The sequence below is a fragment of the Thunnus albacares genome, chromosome 2 (genome assembly GCF_914725855.1).
Source record: "Thunnus albacares chromosome 2, fThuAlb1.1, whole genome shotgun sequence".
Taxonomy (NCBI): domain Eukaryota; kingdom Metazoa; phylum Chordata; class Actinopteri; order Scombriformes; family Scombridae; genus Thunnus; species Thunnus albacares.
Window position 1 is genome coordinate 20,657,102 of NC_058107.1, and position 19,883 is coordinate 20,676,984.

Here is a 19,883-nt window from a genome sequence, read left to right on the forward strand (position 1 = left end):
AATTGTGGGACTTGTAGTAATTGTGGGGAAACGACTTCAATTACACAGGCTTTGTTTGTGTAAAACACGTTTAGGTACAGAAGCAAAGTTATCTCCTGAGTGAAGTTTTTGTGTAGTGATCATAGTACCAGTTCCAGCTACTACTTCAGTTATCAAATCGAGTCCGGAAGATGATTTGTGTACAATTAGATAAGTATCTGCCTCTTTTATTGTATCCGTCTTAACGAAGAGTAAGCACTTGACAAGATAATTCCCCCCAACTTCCTGCTTATGTTCCGACCCACGGCGGTGTTTAAAGGGACTCTCTCGCTTTTTTCATCGATGTGTCATCTCAAATAACGAGTCATGTGACAGTGAAATACTAGAAGCTGTTGTCTCTGCTTGTTCCCTCACTTAGCTTTGAGTCTTGCCTCTGGATTCTCTCTGAGAAGGTAACAAATCATTGTTTACTGCGAAATTCAAAAGACTCACAGGTTTCTTACAATACCGATGTAAAATTATTGTAATAACAGTCTTGTAATATTTACGTAACATCACTGACTAGATAGTTGTGCATTTAATCCATAGGTATATTGCAGTTATTTAAGTTTGATTGTTTTTGCGTTTTTTTTTTAGTTTGATTGTTCGACATCTGTGTAGTTTCCTTTCTCGTGAATATGTGAGTTTTATGATCTCCGTGTCTTACAATACAGCTGTTGCGTTAACGTTTTAGGTCAATGTGTTGATTTATTGTCGCTGTTGCGTTATACAGGTACTCCAGGATGTACTCTTTGGTCATTATCACAGGACTACTGGCTTTTGCCTCCAGTAAGCCATGTGGTAAGTTTTCTTGAAATCCAGCGATCACCAATAATTAAAGTGCTTTTTAAATTCAGTTGTTTGTTTCAACAAACCCCTGACTGACTTCACCAAATCTTTCTCAACTCTGGAAAGAATCCAGTTTACAAATACAAATTGGCTCAGTGGTCTGGACATTCACAGATTTTGCAATTACGTATTTAGGAATTTGAATGGTCTTCATGTTGTTTGCTTATCGAAAAAGTTGTGCAATTGTCATCAGTCATCAGTAATGCAAACGACCTGAACTTAAAGAGAATTATGACACCTTTTTGATCTTCAGTGATGAATATCGCATCAAGAGGAGACATTAGGAATTTAGGATTTGAACAAATCATTCCTTTGTTTCCTCTTGTGAATGCTGATGCAGCAGTTCCGTCATTTTGCAATGACTTTAAAAGTTCATGTTGATGTCAGCAAGAGAGAGCAAATGAAATATTTTTATGTCAGTGGTCACACTTTCTGAGCTACTCTTTTTCCTTGAATTTTTTTTTTTTAATCCAGGTACAGCAGGATCCAACAGTGAGCTGCTCCTGTCACTCAATAAGGATCTCCTTCGCTCTCTGGAGAGCCAGAAGGGACTCCCCAATCCCAGTGTCCACTTGGCGTTAAGACTTTCAGATAACCACAACCTCGCCAAGGAGGGTGAACACCTGAACAAACTGAAAAGTCATTTGCACAATGACATTCAAAAGTAATTGTTTCTAATTATTGTGTCAAAACAAATGTAATGCTATTTAAAATCTGTATATCCATTGAATGAATCTTTCTCCTTGATGTTCTTGCCTGAACCCCAGTCTGCTGTGTCTTCCTCAGCTCTCTCGCCAACAGCCAGTCTGTGGTTGGACAGTTGGCTCTGTACACTCTGGCTTTGAAGTCTTCCTGCTATGACCTCAACACAATCACCTTCACCGTCGGTGACAAGCGTGAGACGCTGCTGACACACCTGAAGAACCAGATGGAACAAGAAAAACAGCACATTGCATGTACGTTTTCTCCTGACCTTTTGTGTGTAAATGAATTGTATATGTGTACTTGTTTGCAAACTAAATTGCCTCAAATTGCCCCTCAAGGGACGAATCAAGTATTTTGAATTGAACTGAAGGCCAACAGATGTCATAAAGGGCTGTTCATCAGTCTGTTCCTTTCATATTGTGCTACAAAATGATTTCAAAGTTTCTTTATTGAGGATACGTATTCAGAAAGAAAACGAAAAGATATTTGGAATCTACTTTAACTCAAAAGGATTCAAAACTTTATGATTTCTTTCTTTCATATTTCATATTCTACAGGCAGACACTGTTAATACATTATCTCTTCATAGAATTCAGCAGCACAGAGCAGATTACTTTTCAGTCACTGACATAACCATTTTTATTTCAGTTTGAACAGACCCTTTTTTTCCCTCATTGTAGTAACCTTGCAGTGGCATTGGAGAAAAAAGCACATACCAAAATACCATTTAATGACTTAAACATTGTCATGAAGTCATGTTCTAATATCTTTTGGTTTCTTTTATTTCTTCTCTACTGTACGCAGTCAGCCACCGCCCTTTGACCAATTATTACCAGTACTCTCTGGGTGTGCTTGCTCTGTGTGTGAGCGGCGTCAGGGTCAACAACCATGTCAGCAACAAGCTCATCAAGGCAGTAGAACATGAACACTTCAAACATGGAGACAGCGAGAGCATAGGTGAGTAAAAACTCCTCTGAAGGTTTTCTTTTAGCTGTTAAAATAAGTAAGAAATCAGTTATTTCCAGTCACTATGTGTCAATTCTTATGATATAAATTCTCAGTAAGATGTATGCTAGCCTACTTACCACTAAGATTGTTAATAGTTAATGTAGGAAAACTACATCCTAAACATGACATGGTTAGTTTCTATGTGGTTTCATACACATTGTATGCACATGCACACACAAAAGAGATCCTTACTATGATCCTTGAAGACCGTAACATCTGGAGTCGTAAAACAACCGTGCTCTATACTTTTGATTGGTCTGTAAATTAAGATGTAGTCTTATGATGTGATCTGTACATAGTCCTTAGCTTCAGTCCTGTTAATTCCACCAATATGTTTGTACATGAGAGGAATCGAGGGGTCTCACTGTCAAACAGCTCAGTTACTTGTTTTGTTTTTCTTGTGATTTGAATTAAACTGTCCTTCAATCTGTCCAAAATGCATATTTTATAGATACCTATGCCATGGCGGGAATGGCCCTCCAGTGTGTGAAGGAGTCTGGTTCCCATGTGCAGAATGCTGTTCAGCTTGACACAGCCCTCACCAAGATCAAGCAGAAGCTCTTTGCTGGGCAAAAGCAAGATGGTCATATAGGCAATGAGTTCAGCACAGGCCTGGCAGTGCAAGTAAGGAACTTTTTACTTTTTTTGTATGTCTTCCCTTCTCTTCCTCCGCTTGAAACCCAATGAAATAAAATCTTTTCAGCCTAAATATTATGTGTTGTGTTTAAGGCGTTATTGGCAATGGGGAGCCAGGTTGCAGAGTGCGCTGCTTCAATGGAAGCCATGAGGACAGATGCCAGAAGCAACACATACCACAACCCCATGGCTATATCTCAGGTTCTGCCAGCTCTCCAGCAGAAATCCTACCTGGCAGTTAAAAGCAAGGAGTGCCTCGTTGAAAATGGTATGTGCAATATTATTTCTTACCTCTGTGGTGATTTCAGGTTGTGTCTGTAACTGTATTTGTCTTTTTACAGACTCTCTGATGCTGGAGCCCATGGATACTGTGGTGGATTTACCAAGCGAGACTGAAGTGGCCGTGACAGTGACAGTGACAGTGGATGTGGTGACATCCAGCGGGGCAACTGCTAGTTACTCTGTTATTGTACCAAAGGGCAGCTCTCTGTTGAAGGCCCTCAACGTCCTCAAGGAGAACGATCCTGACTTTATGTGAGTCCGTATAATTTTGCATTTTAGTTTTTGTTTAAGTTCACGCAAATTGTATGATTGCGAGCAGTGAGTGATCTTTGATGCTGTGTGGCAGGTTTGAGACGGAAACCAGCCTGTGGGGACCTTTCTTAAGTGTGGTGAATGGAGAGCAGGCCAGACAGAGTGACCGCAGATACTGGCACCTCTCCTCTGGTCACACAGGGCTCACTGAGGGTGAGAACACACACACAAACACACACACACACAAATATTATATTGTAAATTGCTAAGAGAGCTTATTTTTTTGATCTGCTGCTTCAGTTTCATGTTGGTTAAACAATGCTTCTTTTTTCTTTCAGGTATTAGTGATTACAAGATTGAGGCAGCTCAGACGATCACCATCAAAAACACAAGCTACTGAGAGCGAAATCAATCACTACTGATGCAACAGTGATCGATGTAGATCAAAAGATTCTTGATTTTATTCTGTCCTTTGTTGTTTTAAGCGATGATTTTGCTTAAATTGTCAGTTGCCATTATCTGTGATATCATTGCAATTTAGAACAAATTGAATAGACTTTGCTGTGAATATTGTAAATGCAAATTGTAACAGTCTTATGTTATGATTAAATTAGTGCAAAATGTATATTCAAATATATTACAAACTGTGATTTTTTTAAACAAATAAAATGTGATGTGATAAGTTGTTAAATAAAGAGTTTTTAGAGTTTTAAAAAGGTTTTAATTTGTGTTCAAAACATGGTGGAATTATAATTTTAAGCAATTAAGGTCAATTAAATTATTGGATCATATTTACTACTACTACCATTACTACTTTAGAAAGTAAATGCTAATTACAATCATGCAACTTTTGTGTTTATGGATTGAGAATGATGTGTGTGTGAACTTTGTCACAGATAACACAGGCTGGTGCTCATGGAGATCCAGACAGTTTCATTTACCATTTGTTTGATGGTGAAATTACATATGATTTCTATGGTTATAGCAAACAGTCTCATGCATATTGTTCCAGTTTGAAAAGTTCTTTGATTGGTTGACAGACGTTCAAGATGATACCCAAGGGATAAAACACTGGATGTCTTCAAAGTGTACTTGTGTCAGCATTCTGTGACGAGGCCATTATCACTTTTGTTTTAATGGCTGGGTTAATCTTGTATCCTAAAAACCCTAAAACTGCATTTCTATGCCACATCAAAATGCATTTCTTTGTAGAGAAAAGTCAAAGAGATCAACAAAGCATGATCTTGAGATAAACAATCAATTAATATAAACCGAAAGTAAGAATTATACAGCTTGAAGATTCATAGTCGAATGATGTTTAATGTCGCAGGGTAAGACCATAGACTGTTGTTTGTGTGTGTGTGTACATATATATAATACTTTGTATAATATGGGTAAAACGTTCATGGCGTCATGGATCACAGAATCTGAGTCAAAGTCGAAATACTTCCTGTTACACGAACTGTCACGACCACAAACTTAGCTAAGTTTACACACAGTACAACACAGTACAATCAATATAACAAATATCTGACATTTAAAAAACACATTTTCGTTTAAAAAATATTCTATCTTCTTTTTGATTTGTCGAAAGGCTTTTATTGCGAAAATACGAACTATGTGTACCGGAAGTGCTTTTGGTTGCTACTGTTTGTAGCATTAGGTCACTCCTTTCATTCACTTATTTAAGTAATTTTAACCATAAGCAGCAAACATACGAAAGGCGAAAGTGCGAGCGCCCAAGTAACAATTTGATTGAGTTTGTGAATTTTTAAATAACAATTGTAAATTTAGCTTTAAGACGATTATTCATCATGAAATGTTAGGTGACATCATGGAGAAGATGAGCTAATGTTAGCTAAGCAAGGATGTATGAAGGGAACACGAGCTTGTAAACACGAGCGATGCAAAATAACTGCTCATTAACATTAGGAAGTATACTAAGGTGCTAATTAATGCGATAATCCACATGTTATTGTAGGTATGTCTGTCATGATGTCTGCACTATATCGATGCGTTTTGTTAAACCGGGTTACTAAATCTAAAACCCACACAGGTCTGGTACAGGCTATGAAATTTGGATACAATGCGCCTCCTCCACAGTTGAAAACATCCGAGAGTTTCCTGCGAGCTGCAGTCAAAGCCATGATCCAGCCAACAAAAAGCTTACGTAACACTACTATGGCTCATAAGGCAGGGAAGCAAAGTTTTTCCTGCCCAAGGTGTCTGTCAAGTACAGCTTCATCTAAGGATGGAAAAACTCGAGTGAAGAGAGTTTCTATCGAGGGGAACATTGGTAAGATCAGAGTATCTGCGCAGTATTTTAAACTTAAACATAGAGACCAAATGTACTGTAATAATACACACTGTTTGTGGCAATGCATGTACAGTAGAGTGGCTGAGTATTGAGAGTACTGAGACCTTTTACTTAAAGATCCCCTCCAGACATGTATAGACATGTATGAATATGCAAATATTTTTCATTTCAAAAGTTTTCCTGCTGGACGCAAGATGTCTCCTACTTCACCGTAAAGTCAATTTTCAGTGTGTGTGCACTGGAGGCTTCAAGTTTCTACTTTACACTTGTGTAAGCTGAATATTGGACCACAATTAGCTCCAAGCTATTTGTTATGGCACAAGTCATGCTTGTGGGTCCACCCTTTAAAATCAGATTTTTCAATGAGCTCAGAGAAACCTTTCCACTTTCAGCAGATAAATGTGAAAACAGCCTTCAAGTGTCAATCTCTGCACATACATCATTCTGCACAGTGAAGCTCAAACATCCAACTGTAGGAACAAGAAGAAAAGCATGTTTTTGAGTGGAGGACAATTTTAAATAAAACTATCAATACCACAATATGAAAATACTCCATTACAAGTTAAAGTATTAATTGCAAAATTTACTTAAAGTATCAATATCAATATGATACTTAAAGAATAAATTGGCCCCTTGCTAGGGCTGCAACTAACGATAATTTTCACTATCGATCATTTTCTTGATGAGTGGATTGATTGTTTAGTCAATGAAATGTTAAAACGATGTGAAAAAATGTAATTTATAATTTCCCAGAGGTCACAATGATGTCTTCAAGTTGCTTGTTTTGTCTATCTAATATTCTAAAAAGTTAAGATAATAATAATAACTGTCATAATGACAAGGAAAAAAGCAAATCTTCACATTTAAAAATTAGAAAAACATAGCTAGTAACTTTAGCAGTGAAATAAATTGTAGCAGAATAGGAAGTAAAATATTTCCCTCTGAAATGTAGTGGAGTAAAAGTAAAAAGTTGCATAAATTGGAAATACTCAAGTAAAGTACAAAATTGTACTTAAGTACAGTACTTGAGTAAATGTACTTAGTTTCTTTCCACCACTGATACAGTACTTATGTTCTCTTATATATCAGCTGTTGGAAAGTCGACCTTTGCAAGACTCTTGAAATCAGCTTGTCCAGACTGGGAGGTGGTGGCAGAACCTGTCAGCAAGTGGCAGAACATTGAAAGTGGGACCTCGCAGGTGTGCACATTTCCTCACCTTAAAAACTGCTCACAGCAAATATCAAATGAGAGCAAGCTGACTATATCTTATCTCGATTGCTTTCATTCGCAGGGGGCAGATGCATCCCCCCAGACGACAGTGAGCAACCTGCTAGAGATGATGTACCAGGACCCCCAGCGCTGGTCCTACACATTCCAGACGTATTCCTGCATGAGCCGGCTGAGAACACAGCTGCAGCCTCCTCCAGCTCACCTGATCAGCTCAGAGGGAACACCCGTCCAGGTGTATGAGCGTTCGGTCTACAGTGACAGGTGAGTGACTCCGGTAATCATGACGGGGAAGTTAGAAACTCCTTTTCTTGCTCCATTTATTTTGTGCATTCATAATCCTTCCATATGTGCAAGAATGTGTCAAAATCGCGTTTAGTCAAACAAATAATTCCTACCAGAGTGAGGCAGGGACTTACTCTAATGTTAGAAATTTAACATGTTGTCACCATATTATTAGTGTTGTTACTAAACAACACTGTGTTTGGTGGACTATTATTATTATTATGAAAGTTTTTGAGGAAATACATTCTTGTAAAATTGTCTTTGACACTCTTTCCTGTCAGATACATCTTCGCCCTGAACATGTTTGAGCTCGGTTGTATCAACGCTACAGAGTGGGCCGTCTACCAGGACTGGCACTCTCTGCTCGTGGAACAGTTTGGACACCAGGTGGAGCTGGAGGGCATCATCTACCTCAGAGCCCAGCCAGAGGTTTGCACAAAGGAGATTTCATAGTTTGCATTCAAGAGATACAAGAGATACATGAATCTTGTACGCAAAAAAGGTGACATGGTACTTTTGTGAATTTTTCAGAAATGTATGGAGCGCCTGGAGCACCGGGGAAGAGCAGAGGAGAAGGGGGTGAAACTTGACTATCTGAATAAGTTGCACATTCAACATGAGAGGTGGCTTGTTGAGAAGAGCACTGAGTGAGTGTTAATAGGATCACGTATGTGTTGCATGTGTCTTTTAGATCTTTATGTTTTGAATAAGGCTGTTTCTGGTGACCACTGCTGAAATGCAAAAAAATCATCGAAGACCTAATCTTTTCAACATGGCCTCAGTGGTCAGGGAGGATACACTGAGCTGATACAATCAGATGGCTTCTGTAAATGCCATCTGAGACCTGTTGTGCACAGTTTTTATATGTATAAAAGTAAGGAACTGTAAGTATCCAGCTCATATGACCTGTAAATTGTTCTACCGGAATCTGGTATGAAATATTTAAACAAATTGAATTTTAAAAGCGAAATGAATAACAGCAGTTTAGGTACAGCCATCGTACTACTGGATGCTCTGAGTCTTGTTCAACAATCACCATTTCGAATGCCATTCCTCACAGCTGTTTTTTGCTTGGCTGTGAACAGGTGACTGTCGGCAGTGTGTGGTCTGGGGACTTCAGGCTGTTACCTTGACTCAGAGTCTAATACAGCTTGTTTCTCTCTTTTCAGAATACATTTTGAGAAGTTGAAACACATACCTGTGTTACAACTCGATGCCGGCGTGGAGTTTCAGAGTGACCCAGAGGCACGGGAGCAATTTATAACACAGGTGTGTTTATCTAGTGCACTTTGACATAATAGCTGCTGTGCAGGCGTTAACCACATGAGGGCCCTCTCCTCATGTTTGAGACCTAATTTTTTAAGTCTTGTCTTTGATCCAATGAGAACTTATTCCACTGGTACATTTCTCTGTTTCTGGATGTGTTTTTGATCCATTGTGATCCTAAAGTTCCTTTTCATACACAGGTGAAGAACTTCTTTAATGCTTTATGAGAAGACACTCATCAGCTACCATCAACAGTGGGAAACAGACCAGTTAGACCTCAGTCATTCTCAAGTTTCTTAACTGACATTAATAAATATGAGCCTCATCTAGCATGGAGCAACTATAGACTACTAAAAATGTTATCTCTTATTGATAAGCTGCTGTTTCTATAGGACCATGCTCAATGAAACACACAGATCGTTGTTGCTAGTTGAATGTGGTACTGCTAAGGGGTTCAACTTTAAGATTGTTACATTTTTTTCAGTTTTTTTTGTTTGCTTGGTTGTTTGTTTGTTTTTAGATATACTGGGTAGTTATAAAGTTTCTTCTTCTACTGTACTGTTTATTCTACTTGGAATTTTAGGAACAAATGTTCACCCTCATACAATAACGCACATTGCTGAGTGATTGAAACACTGAACGATTAAGTGATTTTAATATATAGCATGTGTAACCTGTAAACAAATACTGTACTTTTACTACTATGGAGACAGTTTACTTGACATTCCTCACTGACTGGAACAAGCAAATACAGCAGATATTGTTGCTCTTGACATATGTTAATAAATAAAAACCTTTCTAAAATTTGAGATGTACTGTCCATTTTATTATCACATATTTTCTAAAGTTTTGTCTTTTTTTTCTTAGTTCCCTTATTTGTATAATTTGTGTTACACCCATCACTTGTTATATACAGTAAGGTGCTAATTTGCTGTACAGCATTTTAAGTGTTATTTGTTAACTGATTTTTACATCTCAATGGGATTACGCTCCTCAATGAATATAAAAGCTGAGGCAGTTTGACAGGACAATGACCTTGGCTAAATGTTTTCTTTTTTTCTGGCCCTCTGATGTGCTCTGGTGATCAGAGGGACTGTTCAGATGCCTGAAGTGGTCAGGGGTCATCAAAGGGCAGCTGTCCACTATAAAGGGGCCTGTCTGGAGCTCCGTCTGCACACAGCATCATTTCAGCCTGAGACCAGCTGGAGGAAGGAAGGGGATCTTTGCCTCTCTTATTTTTGTTAAGAGGTTTTGTTTGAATTTCAGCAGAAATGGAAGATAGAGTCCAGACAGTTTTCTGCATGCTCCTTCTTTGCTGTTTTGGAGTTGTCTTCTCTGCTCAGGGCCACAGATATCACACAGGCCTTGAGGCCAGTTTAGCATTCAGAAATCTCTCTTTTAATCATCACAGCAGATACCCTCTGTACATGATGCAGCTGTACCGCTCCTTCAGGACTGCTGATTCCTCATCGTCAGTAGCTGTCAACACTGTTACTATACCGGGAGACAACCTGTCAGCACACAATTCTGACTCCGTCTTAAATCTTATGGCAAAAGGTGAGTAAACTTAATTGTGTCTGTATGGTACATTTAAAACTAATCCATATGGTTTTAATGTGTTTTTTACATTTACCACTGGATATAAACTATGTTGTATACTGTATATTTTAGTTTATCCTCAGCATGCTCCGTCCTCCAGCAGCTCTTTGGTTGGTGCGTTATCTGTGTTATCAGACCCTCCCTTTTTACAACCCAGCAAGTGTCAAAATGCTTATTCGACTTTAAAGGCTTTCTCTGTTTTATGTGAGAGGGTGTGTATATTAGCCCTCAGACGGCCTTGCACAGGGGGGTTCAATACACATCCTGTCCTGTTCACCCTCCCACCCCAGTGTTTTGACATTTGTCCAGGGATCTGGTTTACCCAGAATCACCAAGACGGCTGACTGCTGTGTGAGTTTCCATTTACATGTTTTGTCTCATTTTTAGGTTGCCATCAAGTGGGTGAGAGATGGACAGTCGTGGTTGACATGTCATCCATCTCTACCAGTGACTTGGTCCAGCTGGCAGAGCTTCGGATCAGACTACCAGCTTTCTCTGCCTCTAAGCGTGCCATCGTGGATTTATATCACTCTCGAAAACAGAGCTGTGACCCGGACAGCACATCATGCCAGGATGAGCACCTTTTCCTGGGGAGCATTGGCATATCACCTAACAGCACAATGTCCGCATGGAAGGTTGTTAATGTGACTGCTCTTTTAAAATACTGGCTGTATCAGGGAGATGGAGTGTCGAGCCAGGAGGCCTCAGGAGAGCCTGAGACAGATGAAGGGAGCGGTGTTCAGGATGAAGGGGAGGCCCTCATCAAGAATCTGGGAAAACAAGAAAGAAAAATACATCATCCAACCACAAACCGGGTCATGATGGTGATATTCTTCAAACATAACGTGCGTCAGGAAGGCCAAGCAGCGTATAGTCTCATTCATACAGTGGAGAACTCCAAGTATGTCACTATGGACAGAGCGAGCAGTGACAGTCAGAGTCGACGCCGCAAAAGAAACCGCATGGAGAGGGTGATGGTGGCTGGTGGAGCTGCACCGACTGTGGCACCAGCAGCAGAGGCTGTCCAGCGGCCACTCTGTCGGAAGGTGGACATGTGGGTGGACTTTGACCACATCGGCTGGGACGAGTGGATTGTGCACCCTAAGCGCTTCAATGCATATCGCTGTGAAGGAGAGTGTCCTATACCTCTGGATGATTCCTTCCATCCAACCAACCACGCATACATGCAGGTAAGATAACAACTTCTTTTTTTTTTAATTTAATCCCTCTGATTCCTTGGAATATTACTCAATCTCATGGCTTTGTACAGTTGCTGATTCATTCATTTGTTTTGCAGAGTCTCTTGCGACATCACCAGCCAGAAAGAGTGTCTTGCCCATCCTGTGTGCCAACACGCCTCAGCCCGCTCTCTATGCTGTACTATGAGAACGATGATCTGTCCCTGCGACACCATGTGGACATGATAGTCGAAGAGTGTGGCTGTCACTGACGGCAGACACAAGGGCAAACTCTTAATGGAGCATAATCTTGAACTTTAGTTGAACAAAAGATGACCATAGTTCCTGTTTATCTTCTTTCTTTCCTTTATTTTGGACTGTAAATGACAGGCTATGATGGTGAATGACCCCAAATACACCTCATCCATACCGAGTGGAACACAATATTATACTCTGTCTTTAGTATGGAGAAAGTCTCAAGATGGAAATATTATATGTTTAATCTATTTATATAGTGTAATGTATATAATAATGTGTATAATTTTGTACATAAAATATGAAAACTATATTAAAACATTATATTTTGACATGAGAGTTGTGTTTTATGTTTTTTTGAATATTGGGTACTTGAATTTTCTGTCTAGATCGAACCCTGAAAAGTATATATACTGGAATAAGGTTTTTGAGATAGCAAAATTTTAAATTTACTATTAAAATGTTCAAATGAATTCAGTTATATGGTTTTTAAAGTCAAATCTTTCAGTGCTATAAAGATTTTACTATAAGATAAGATTCAAACCTTTAAGGCCATTATTTGCTTCTATAAACAACTTTATGATTAGTTATTTAAAAAAAAAAAAAAAAAAAAAAAAAAAAAATATATATATATATATATATATATATGACCTTAGTTTGTCAGTTTTTATCTGGATTTAATTTATGTGCTATTGAATCTTCCTTGCAGTAGCTATTATACAAAATGAAATACACATTACTTGTTATGCAGAATCTTCCAGGCTTAACAAAAAGCACTTCTCAGCCTGCTCATAGATACTCATCTGCATCTTAATCCCACTTGCCTCTTCTGACTAGTGACCAGCTAACATTTCAGTGTATTTGCTCTCCTCAACCCCAATCCACATCTTTAGGCCCGTTACAGTGCACACATCATCAGAAGTCATTAGTGTCCCTTTCTGGTCAGGCTTCTTTTGTTGATTGTGATCAAACATGCAGGCTGAGTAGAACAACACAGAAAAGGCACACTGAAGGATGGATCAATGAGGGGGAGAAAAGTAGTAGCACTTGTTTATTTTGGGGAGGGGGTGTGGGGAGGTGTCAGGAAGCAGAGGTGACAAGGGAAGATTAGACCCCAAACAAACAGAAAGCAGTGGGCGAACGGGGCGAGTGAAAACGTCTGGATGCTGAAGCTACTGTGGAGGAAGGACAGGGTGGACTGGAACTGATCAGATGAAACTGTTCAATCCACACCTCACAACCAACACAAGACCAGACAGAGCTCTGTTGTTACTTTCACTTTTAGTCACCTGATTAATGATAGTACCTGAAGAAGTGAGGAGCTTACACTGTCACAAATGTCTTTCAGGCCTATGATTATTTATGCTTTGGTTCTGAGTTATAGTGTACAATGTCCATATTAGGTGAGAGGCCATTTGTAATCATGAAGGTGTGGTGGGACCTTGACACTATTGGTCCAGAAAAGACAACACACAGTAACAGGAGCTAGGTGTCTTCACCTTAAAATCATGTGCGAGTTCTCACACATCCACTCCATCCTGGACAAACATTTCTGTCCAAAACACACTGGTGTTAAGACACTGTCTCACTCTACCACACAATTAAAACTGATGTGATAGGCCCTGCCTCAAAGGTTTGATATTATATTACTCAAAATTCTGTTATAATCATTTTAATAATGATGTCAGTGCACATCATTATGCCACCAGGAATGTATTTTAGATTTCCTGTATGTAAAACAAACATATGGAAGTTTGACACTTTTTACATGTGCCTTTGTGGTGTTGGATATTGTTGGCCTGCTATAGACCAGCTACTGCTATTAATCCTTGTGTGTTTTAACTCTTTTTAACATTGTCATATTTGTATTTCTAGACTATCTTTATGTGTGTAAATGAATTGTGGATGTGTACTTGAGGGGAAAATTATTTTGAACTAAACTGAATATAGCACATCTGCTGTTGCACTACATTTGCTTTTCACACTATCAGTAAAACAGTGAATGGGCACTTTGAAACCATCATCTCACTTGAATCAAAAAATAGTTTTTGCTTTTTTACTTCTCCTATTTATTCTTATTTACAGTCTCCTTCAACATGCACTCGTTAAAGGCAGAAGGACACTAGACTGGTCACCAGTGCACTGCATGCTGAACATAACTGCTCATATTCATACGTGGATGATTAAATGTAAATATTCCACCTGACTCTCCCATCTTTGGAAACTGGAGAGTAAAGAACGTTTAAAACATTTACTAAAAGGTTTTGTGAAACACTGTTTAGCTTTGGATGTACAGTGACATCTAGTTCATCCAGTAATTTAGAGGCTTTAAAATAACATGACTCTTGGCGAGCTACTTCACTATGAGTCTAGAATAATCTGGGCACAGTGAATCAACAAGGTGGCAGGAACAGAAGTGGAAATGTTGCATGATGACATTTCTCCACTGAGGAAGGAAGGAGTTTGTCTCAGCTATGTACAGTTGCATATTGACCCCTCTTTATCCAGGCGGCTGACTGAGGTTATCAGTTGTCAGTGAGCCTCTTGAGGAATTTCACTGATATGACTTGTGCAGAATCAGAGGAGCACAGGAAGCACTACAGGCTGCAAAGCAACCCATCAAAGTCGAGATTTAACATTTAAAAATGTTTGATTTACACTTTCTTTCAAATAGAAAACTGTAGATATTAATTAAAAATAATTGTGTTGTGTTCATCCCATCTTTACTTCTGAATGGATCACTGAAATAACTAAATCTATGGCTTTTTTTGCTCTTTCACTGTCCAAGATAATGTGTATTCAGACCAGTGAACTGGCTGAAGTCAGGACCCCAATTACTGTAAAAATACAATCCGCTGACTTGCACTAGACTGACCAGGAACACACCATGAATACACATTGACAAATGCATGACAAAGAGAAGATATTTGTTTTAATGGTGTTTTCTTTAATGTTTTTTGTCACCCTACAAACCATGTGAAAATCCGTTTCAAAATTCAACAAAATTATGTTCTACATTCTCTGTATGAAGGTCAAGAACTCGTTTTTAAGAGTACAGTCAAAAATTATACAGTATCTTGAACATTTCAAGGCAATATCTGAGGAGAGGTGTCAGGAAATGTGTGGAAATAAACGCACACTGAGAGACCAATCCTTCTGGAATGGTTATAAAAAAAATCAGCAAATTGATTTTTTTCCCCCCTTTGATCTTCATTTTTCATTCATTTACCCCAATTCTTAGGGATGAGGCTTTGTTGGTGTGAAGTACTTCTCAGTGTTAATTTTTAACTTGTAGCAACTACAGGAAGGCACACTTTATGACACAGGATTCATTTTTGAGCCTTGAGGCCGACAGAAAACGTTTCAATACAGATTTGTTCTGTACAAAACAAGCAAAGTAGATTGACAAAGACAGACTTAAAGACACCGGAGATATTGAAGGCGAACCTTCGTCTTCATGGAATGGATGATGGGAAAAGAGAAGGTACTTCTGAGCCTCCCTTCACAGCATCTTGTTGGTAAGTCTGACAACTTAATACTTGTTCCAGCACCACCTAGATATCCATTTCAAACTGTGCATCCTCACCTTAAAAACACACAAATACACATATTTCACAAACAGAACAGTAGAAACCCACACAATCAGGATTAATTCTTACCTGTCTCATAAAATAGTGTATTTCTGTGTCAGGAAGACATTCATGTCTGTCATTACCTGCTAAAATATTGTTAAAATGCTTTAAGATGCTGATGAATAAGTTTGCTGCAGTATTATCTCAGTATCTCAGTATTATCTCAGTATCTGCAGTATTATATCTTAAGTATTATTAGAGTTATCTGATTTGAAAGGCCATCAAATGTGTATGCCTTTTGAATACAAAGAACAGAAATATAAATATGTTTTAAATTTATACATTTATGGTCTTGTGTAAGTACTCAGTCAATCCATTTAAAAATAAAAATGAAAGGAAATATGAACGAGAAAACATATCAGGTTCACTTCCTCATTCTCTGAATTGTTGCCCGTGTTTTGTTTTGTTTTCAGCGATTAAAACAGGTCAAGTGTTCTGCTTATTGATGGCTGTTTCCCTAGTAGGAGAAACAACCGAGCTTTGTAGGAGCGTTTAAGAATGGAGAAGTCATCTTCTTGTGCCACAACGCAGCTTCTTTGAACAACATGAAAAACATTAACTTCTCCTTTTGAGCAAAACCACGGCCTCCATGACAAGTAAAACTGATGTCTGCAGGACAGTACGTCACTCACTATCAGTTGGTTAGGATAAAAATCATTTATTACTCCTCCTAAACAGAAATATGGACATCATGGCTGACAGGAATATGTTGAACAATACAGTGAAACAATATGGCAATTAAGTCTCATTATCGGGCTATTGCCTCCTTGCATTCTGTGTCCAAAACTACAAACTGGATACCATTATCCATGAAAGACTGAATTGCAGCAATGCAAAAATATTTTGATGACCTAATGGCTACTACTGATACACTTGACATAACCAGGGTGCGATTTACTGGAGGGGAAGTTGAGGATTTCCCCCCATCTGGTCTGCCTCTGCCTGAGTCTGGTCTGAGTTATTTTTATCCCCAGTGGGGAAAAAAAACGTATCCCCCTCATAGTGATTTATGCTGCTTTACCCAGAGACCATATAAATATCTAAAATAAAAATAGCCTATTTAAAAAAAATCTAAGGGCTGCAAGGTGTTCAGACATGTGTAATGTTTGTCTGAACTGTGAACATACCAGTGTCGTTGCTATCAGGTGCGGTGATGTTGTTGTTGTTGTTCAGTAATTCTCCTTTACGAGCCTTCTCAATGGTGTCTTTGGACGGAGGACTGGTCACCCCTGGAATGTCAGGCAGACCTCGTGGAGGAGTCTTGGCCACTGGAGAGCTGCGACACCCCAGCAGGAACTTTCGGTCATAGATGATCCTGGTACCTGATGTGTGAAGAGACAGAAAAAGACGAAGATGACCATCAAAACCAAGGTTTGGGTACTGATAGAGAACAAGTCAGTTTACACAATACACTAAAATCTGAATAATTTTTAAGCATATTCCAAAATGCTCTGCTGTATAATGGCAAAAGTGAAGATTTTTTTCATTCAACTAAATAAGTCAAACCTCTCAAATGTGGAATGTAGAGCAGACACGAGCAGTCGTACAAGTACTTTGCGTAATGAAACAGTCTAAAATCTGCAAAACTCTGATTTACATCAGAATATATGTGAAGAAAAGAAAGGCTAAACAAGACTAAAAGTCTGACAAGATTCAAAGGCCAACTTTCGATACTTGCTATCTGTTCGATACTCGGTGCTACAGACACATTTGAGTGGGTAACAAAAATTGTTGTCTGTACAGCCCTGGTGATAACAGGACTAAATGGAGTCTAAGAATGGGCCAACCATAGCTCTTCTCATTTAGAATATATTTTTTACTATATTTACAGTATTTCACATTTCATATTGTAATTTTTATTTATATAGTCTTTCGCTGTCTTTTGTGGCAGTGGTATTTTTCTCTTTAAATTCTAGTTTTTGACTGCTATGCACTACAACATACTATGGCATTCCTTGTATGTGTAAACCTACTTAGCAAGACACCTGTTTCTGATTCTGATAAAAACACATATAACCAAAGCTAAAATATTAGCAACAGAAAGTAAAATTAAACTGTCACAAGCTATCACCAAATAGGAACTAATAGCTCAGTATTTAACATAAATCAAAATCATGTTAATAATGAATGTGTTGCCAAATGCCAATTATAGCTCAAGTTTAACTGAACTGCATCACAAGACTGACATGACAGTTTTGACAAGGATTCCTTTTTGGGTGTAACCATAGACTGAATGTGGGTCTAATAGAGTTTGTACATCAGCTGCACGTTTCCATCCCTTCAGAGGAAATTAATACATTGACTTACATTTATTTCCTAGAAACTTACCCTAACCCTAAACCAAGTCTTCATCCCCACATATGACTGTGTGTAAACAGATTTAAGTCCCCACAACATGAGGAATACCTGGTCCACACCATAGACTGTTTATTAAGTATTTTATAAGACTGTATATAAATATTTATACACACACACACACACACACACACACACACACCATACAGAGGAGGGGTACCACATGAAGGAGTTCAGATCTTGTTTCATATAAAATGTCCCTTACAAACAAACCTTTACAAAAATTAACCACAAATTAAACATATATCATTAAAAAATATTGTTAAAATAACACAGAAAGCACCAATCACAGCTTATTTGTCAGTGACTTGTGGTCACCAGCAGTAGGTGTCGCTACTGTTCTCATAAATCCAGTGGTAGAAGAAGTATTCAGATCCTTTATTTAAGTAGAAGTACCAATACAACAATGTAAAAATACTTCATTACAAGTTAAAGTCCTGCACAAAAAATCTTAAATAAAAGTACATCAGTATTAGCAGCTTGATGTAGTTAAAGCTGGAGGTGGAGCTAGTTTCAACTACTTTATATACAGTTTATTAGTTTAGTGCAGTGGTTCCCAACCTAGGGGTCAGGCCCCTCCAAAGGGTCACCAGATAAATCTGAGGGGTCGTAACATGATTAATGGGTGACAAAGGAAGAAAAAACAAAGTTCTGATAAACAAATCTGTTTTCAGTTCTTGGACTTTTCCTCTAATCTTTGATTTTTGGTGAAATATTGGATCATTTGAACATTTACTGAAATGAAACCATGTGAGAAGTTTAGAGGGAAAATCACTATTTGGTGGAGCTGTTAACAACTGATAGACATCTGAAATGTGACCCCGACTACACACTGCTTTTTGTAAGACGTCAAAAGCCAAAAAGATTGGAAACCACTAGTTTAATCTTTAACGATGTGTTGTATTTTAGTAAGCTTGTTATATTATCCATTGTGTCAAATCTTCATCTGAAAAGTAACTAAAGCTGTCAAATACATGTAGTGGAGTAGAAAGTACAATATTTACCTCTGAAATGTAGTGGAGTGGAAATATAAAGTAGCATCAAACGGCAATACTCAAGTAATGTACAAGTACCTCACAATTGTACTTAAGTACAGTACTCGAGTAAATGTACTTTGTTATTTTCCACCACTGCATAAATCAGCTGATCCAGCCCACCATCATAAAACCCCAAACCGCATCTCAATTAAAAGGAAAGCACCTCAGTAACGAGAGGATCTAATAATACCTACATGCGGTGGATCACAGCTTATGTTTATGTCTGCAGTCAGTCAGTGTTTATTTCTCCTGTCTCACCAACCAGACACACATGCTAGTTAGCGTTAGCAGCTAACTTCAGCTAGCAGCTGTTTGTGCAGCGGCGTTTGACAGCAGCCGACCTCATGGAGTTAGCATAAAAACTCTCCCCACTTACTGACAATACAGATGCTTGCTAGACAAGAGTATAAAACACATACAGTCGTGGGTAAGTCTTCGCCACACACATGTAAATACAACACAAACAACGGTACGTACCACCCGGGGTCGTGCTGAACAGAGTCCCCCCGGGAGTAGTGGAGTAGTCGTGGGGCATGTGCTCCGCGTCGCTGATGGTCACCCTCTTGGTCGACGGGATGGCCTTGGCAGTGGTCTTCTGGCAGTCAGTGGACATCTTCTCTCAAGTAAAATAAACTATATCTAGCTAACTAAATAAACAAGAAACAGGCAGAAAGTCCTGTTTGTTTTCCTCCTCTTTTACAAAACAACAAAGCCACACCGCGCCTGCTTCAGATAATGCCTTGGCAGAAGAGAATGGCTCAGATAAATAAACATAAATACCTCTTTTTCATAAGTGCAAATGATGAAAGGTAGTATCTAAATGTGTCATATTACAACATGCACTCTCTCACACACACACACAAAGTGTCCAGGTTCTTTGTTAAAAGGACCTGAGCACACGTTCCTCCACTTCCACTCAGCCTCAACATGCACACAAAACAACACATAGACAGACGCACAGACAGACAGACAGGCTGCAGG

General features: G+C 38.7%; 4 protein-coding genes across 9 annotated transcripts; 3 read left to right on the top strand and 1 right to left on the bottom strand.

Annotated features, from left to right (window-relative positions):
• The first annotated feature begins 339 nt into the window (after positions 1-339).
• Positions 340-4,435, top strand: tcn2 (transcobalamin II). Its single transcript, XM_044371916.1, has 10 exons — positions 340-431; positions 752-819; positions 1,342-1,531; positions 1,654-1,823; positions 2,377-2,529; positions 3,032-3,204; positions 3,310-3,484; positions 3,558-3,750; positions 3,845-3,963; positions 4,089-4,435. The coding sequence occupies exons 2-10, from the start codon at positions 762-764 to the stop codon at positions 4,148-4,150; spliced, it is 1,293 nt and encodes a 430-aa protein (XP_044227851.1). The 5' UTR covers positions 340-431; positions 752-761; the 3' UTR covers positions 4,151-4,435.
• Positions 4,436-5,414: 979 nt separating this feature from the next.
• Positions 5,415-9,655, top strand: dguok (deoxyguanosine kinase). 5 transcript variants are annotated; one of them, XM_044371946.1, is made up of 8 exons: positions 5,415-5,493; positions 5,807-6,046; positions 7,157-7,266; positions 7,360-7,559; positions 7,862-8,009; positions 8,112-8,227; positions 8,750-8,849; positions 9,047-9,655. In XM_044371946.1, exons 2-8 carry the CDS (start codon positions 5,821-5,823, stop codon positions 9,071-9,073), a joined length of 927 nt encoding a protein of 308 aa, XP_044227881.1. In that variant the 5' UTR covers positions 5,415-5,493; positions 5,807-5,820; the 3' UTR covers positions 9,074-9,655. The 5 variants fall into 5 exon arrangements, with proteins under 5 accessions (XP_044227881.1, XP_044227875.1, XP_044227890.1 ...); XM_044371940.1 differs by having other exon boundaries at positions 5,420-5,731; XM_044371955.1 differs by having other exon boundaries at positions 5,420-5,731; positions 5,854-6,046.
• A 364-nt stretch (positions 9,656-10,019) lies between these two features.
• Positions 10,020-12,102, top strand: spaw (southpaw). Its single transcript, XM_044371970.1, has 3 exons — positions 10,020-10,403; positions 10,833-11,635; positions 11,743-12,102. Exons 1-3 carry the CDS (start codon positions 10,118-10,120, stop codon positions 11,893-11,895), a joined length of 1,242 nt encoding a protein of 413 aa, XP_044227905.1. The 5' UTR covers positions 10,020-10,117; the 3' UTR covers positions 11,896-12,102.
• Positions 12,103-14,804: 2,702 nt separating this feature from the next.
• LOC122996504 (eukaryotic translation initiation factor 4E-binding protein 1-like) lies at positions 14,805-19,867 on the bottom strand. Of its 2 annotated transcripts, XM_044371989.1 has the most exons (4): positions 19,683-19,867; positions 19,380-19,549; positions 16,638-16,832; positions 14,805-15,464 (listed from the first exon to the last, which is right to left on the bottom strand). In XM_044371989.1, exons 2-4 carry the CDS (start codon positions 19,513-19,515, stop codon positions 15,433-15,435), a joined length of 363 nt encoding a protein of 120 aa, XP_044227924.1. In that variant the 5' UTR covers positions 19,516-19,549; positions 19,683-19,867; the 3' UTR covers positions 14,805-15,432. The 2 variants fall into 2 exon arrangements, with proteins under 2 accessions (XP_044227924.1, XP_044227915.1); XM_044371980.1 differs by having other exon boundaries at positions 19,380-19,867.
• Positions 19,868-19,883: the final 16 nt, after the last annotated feature.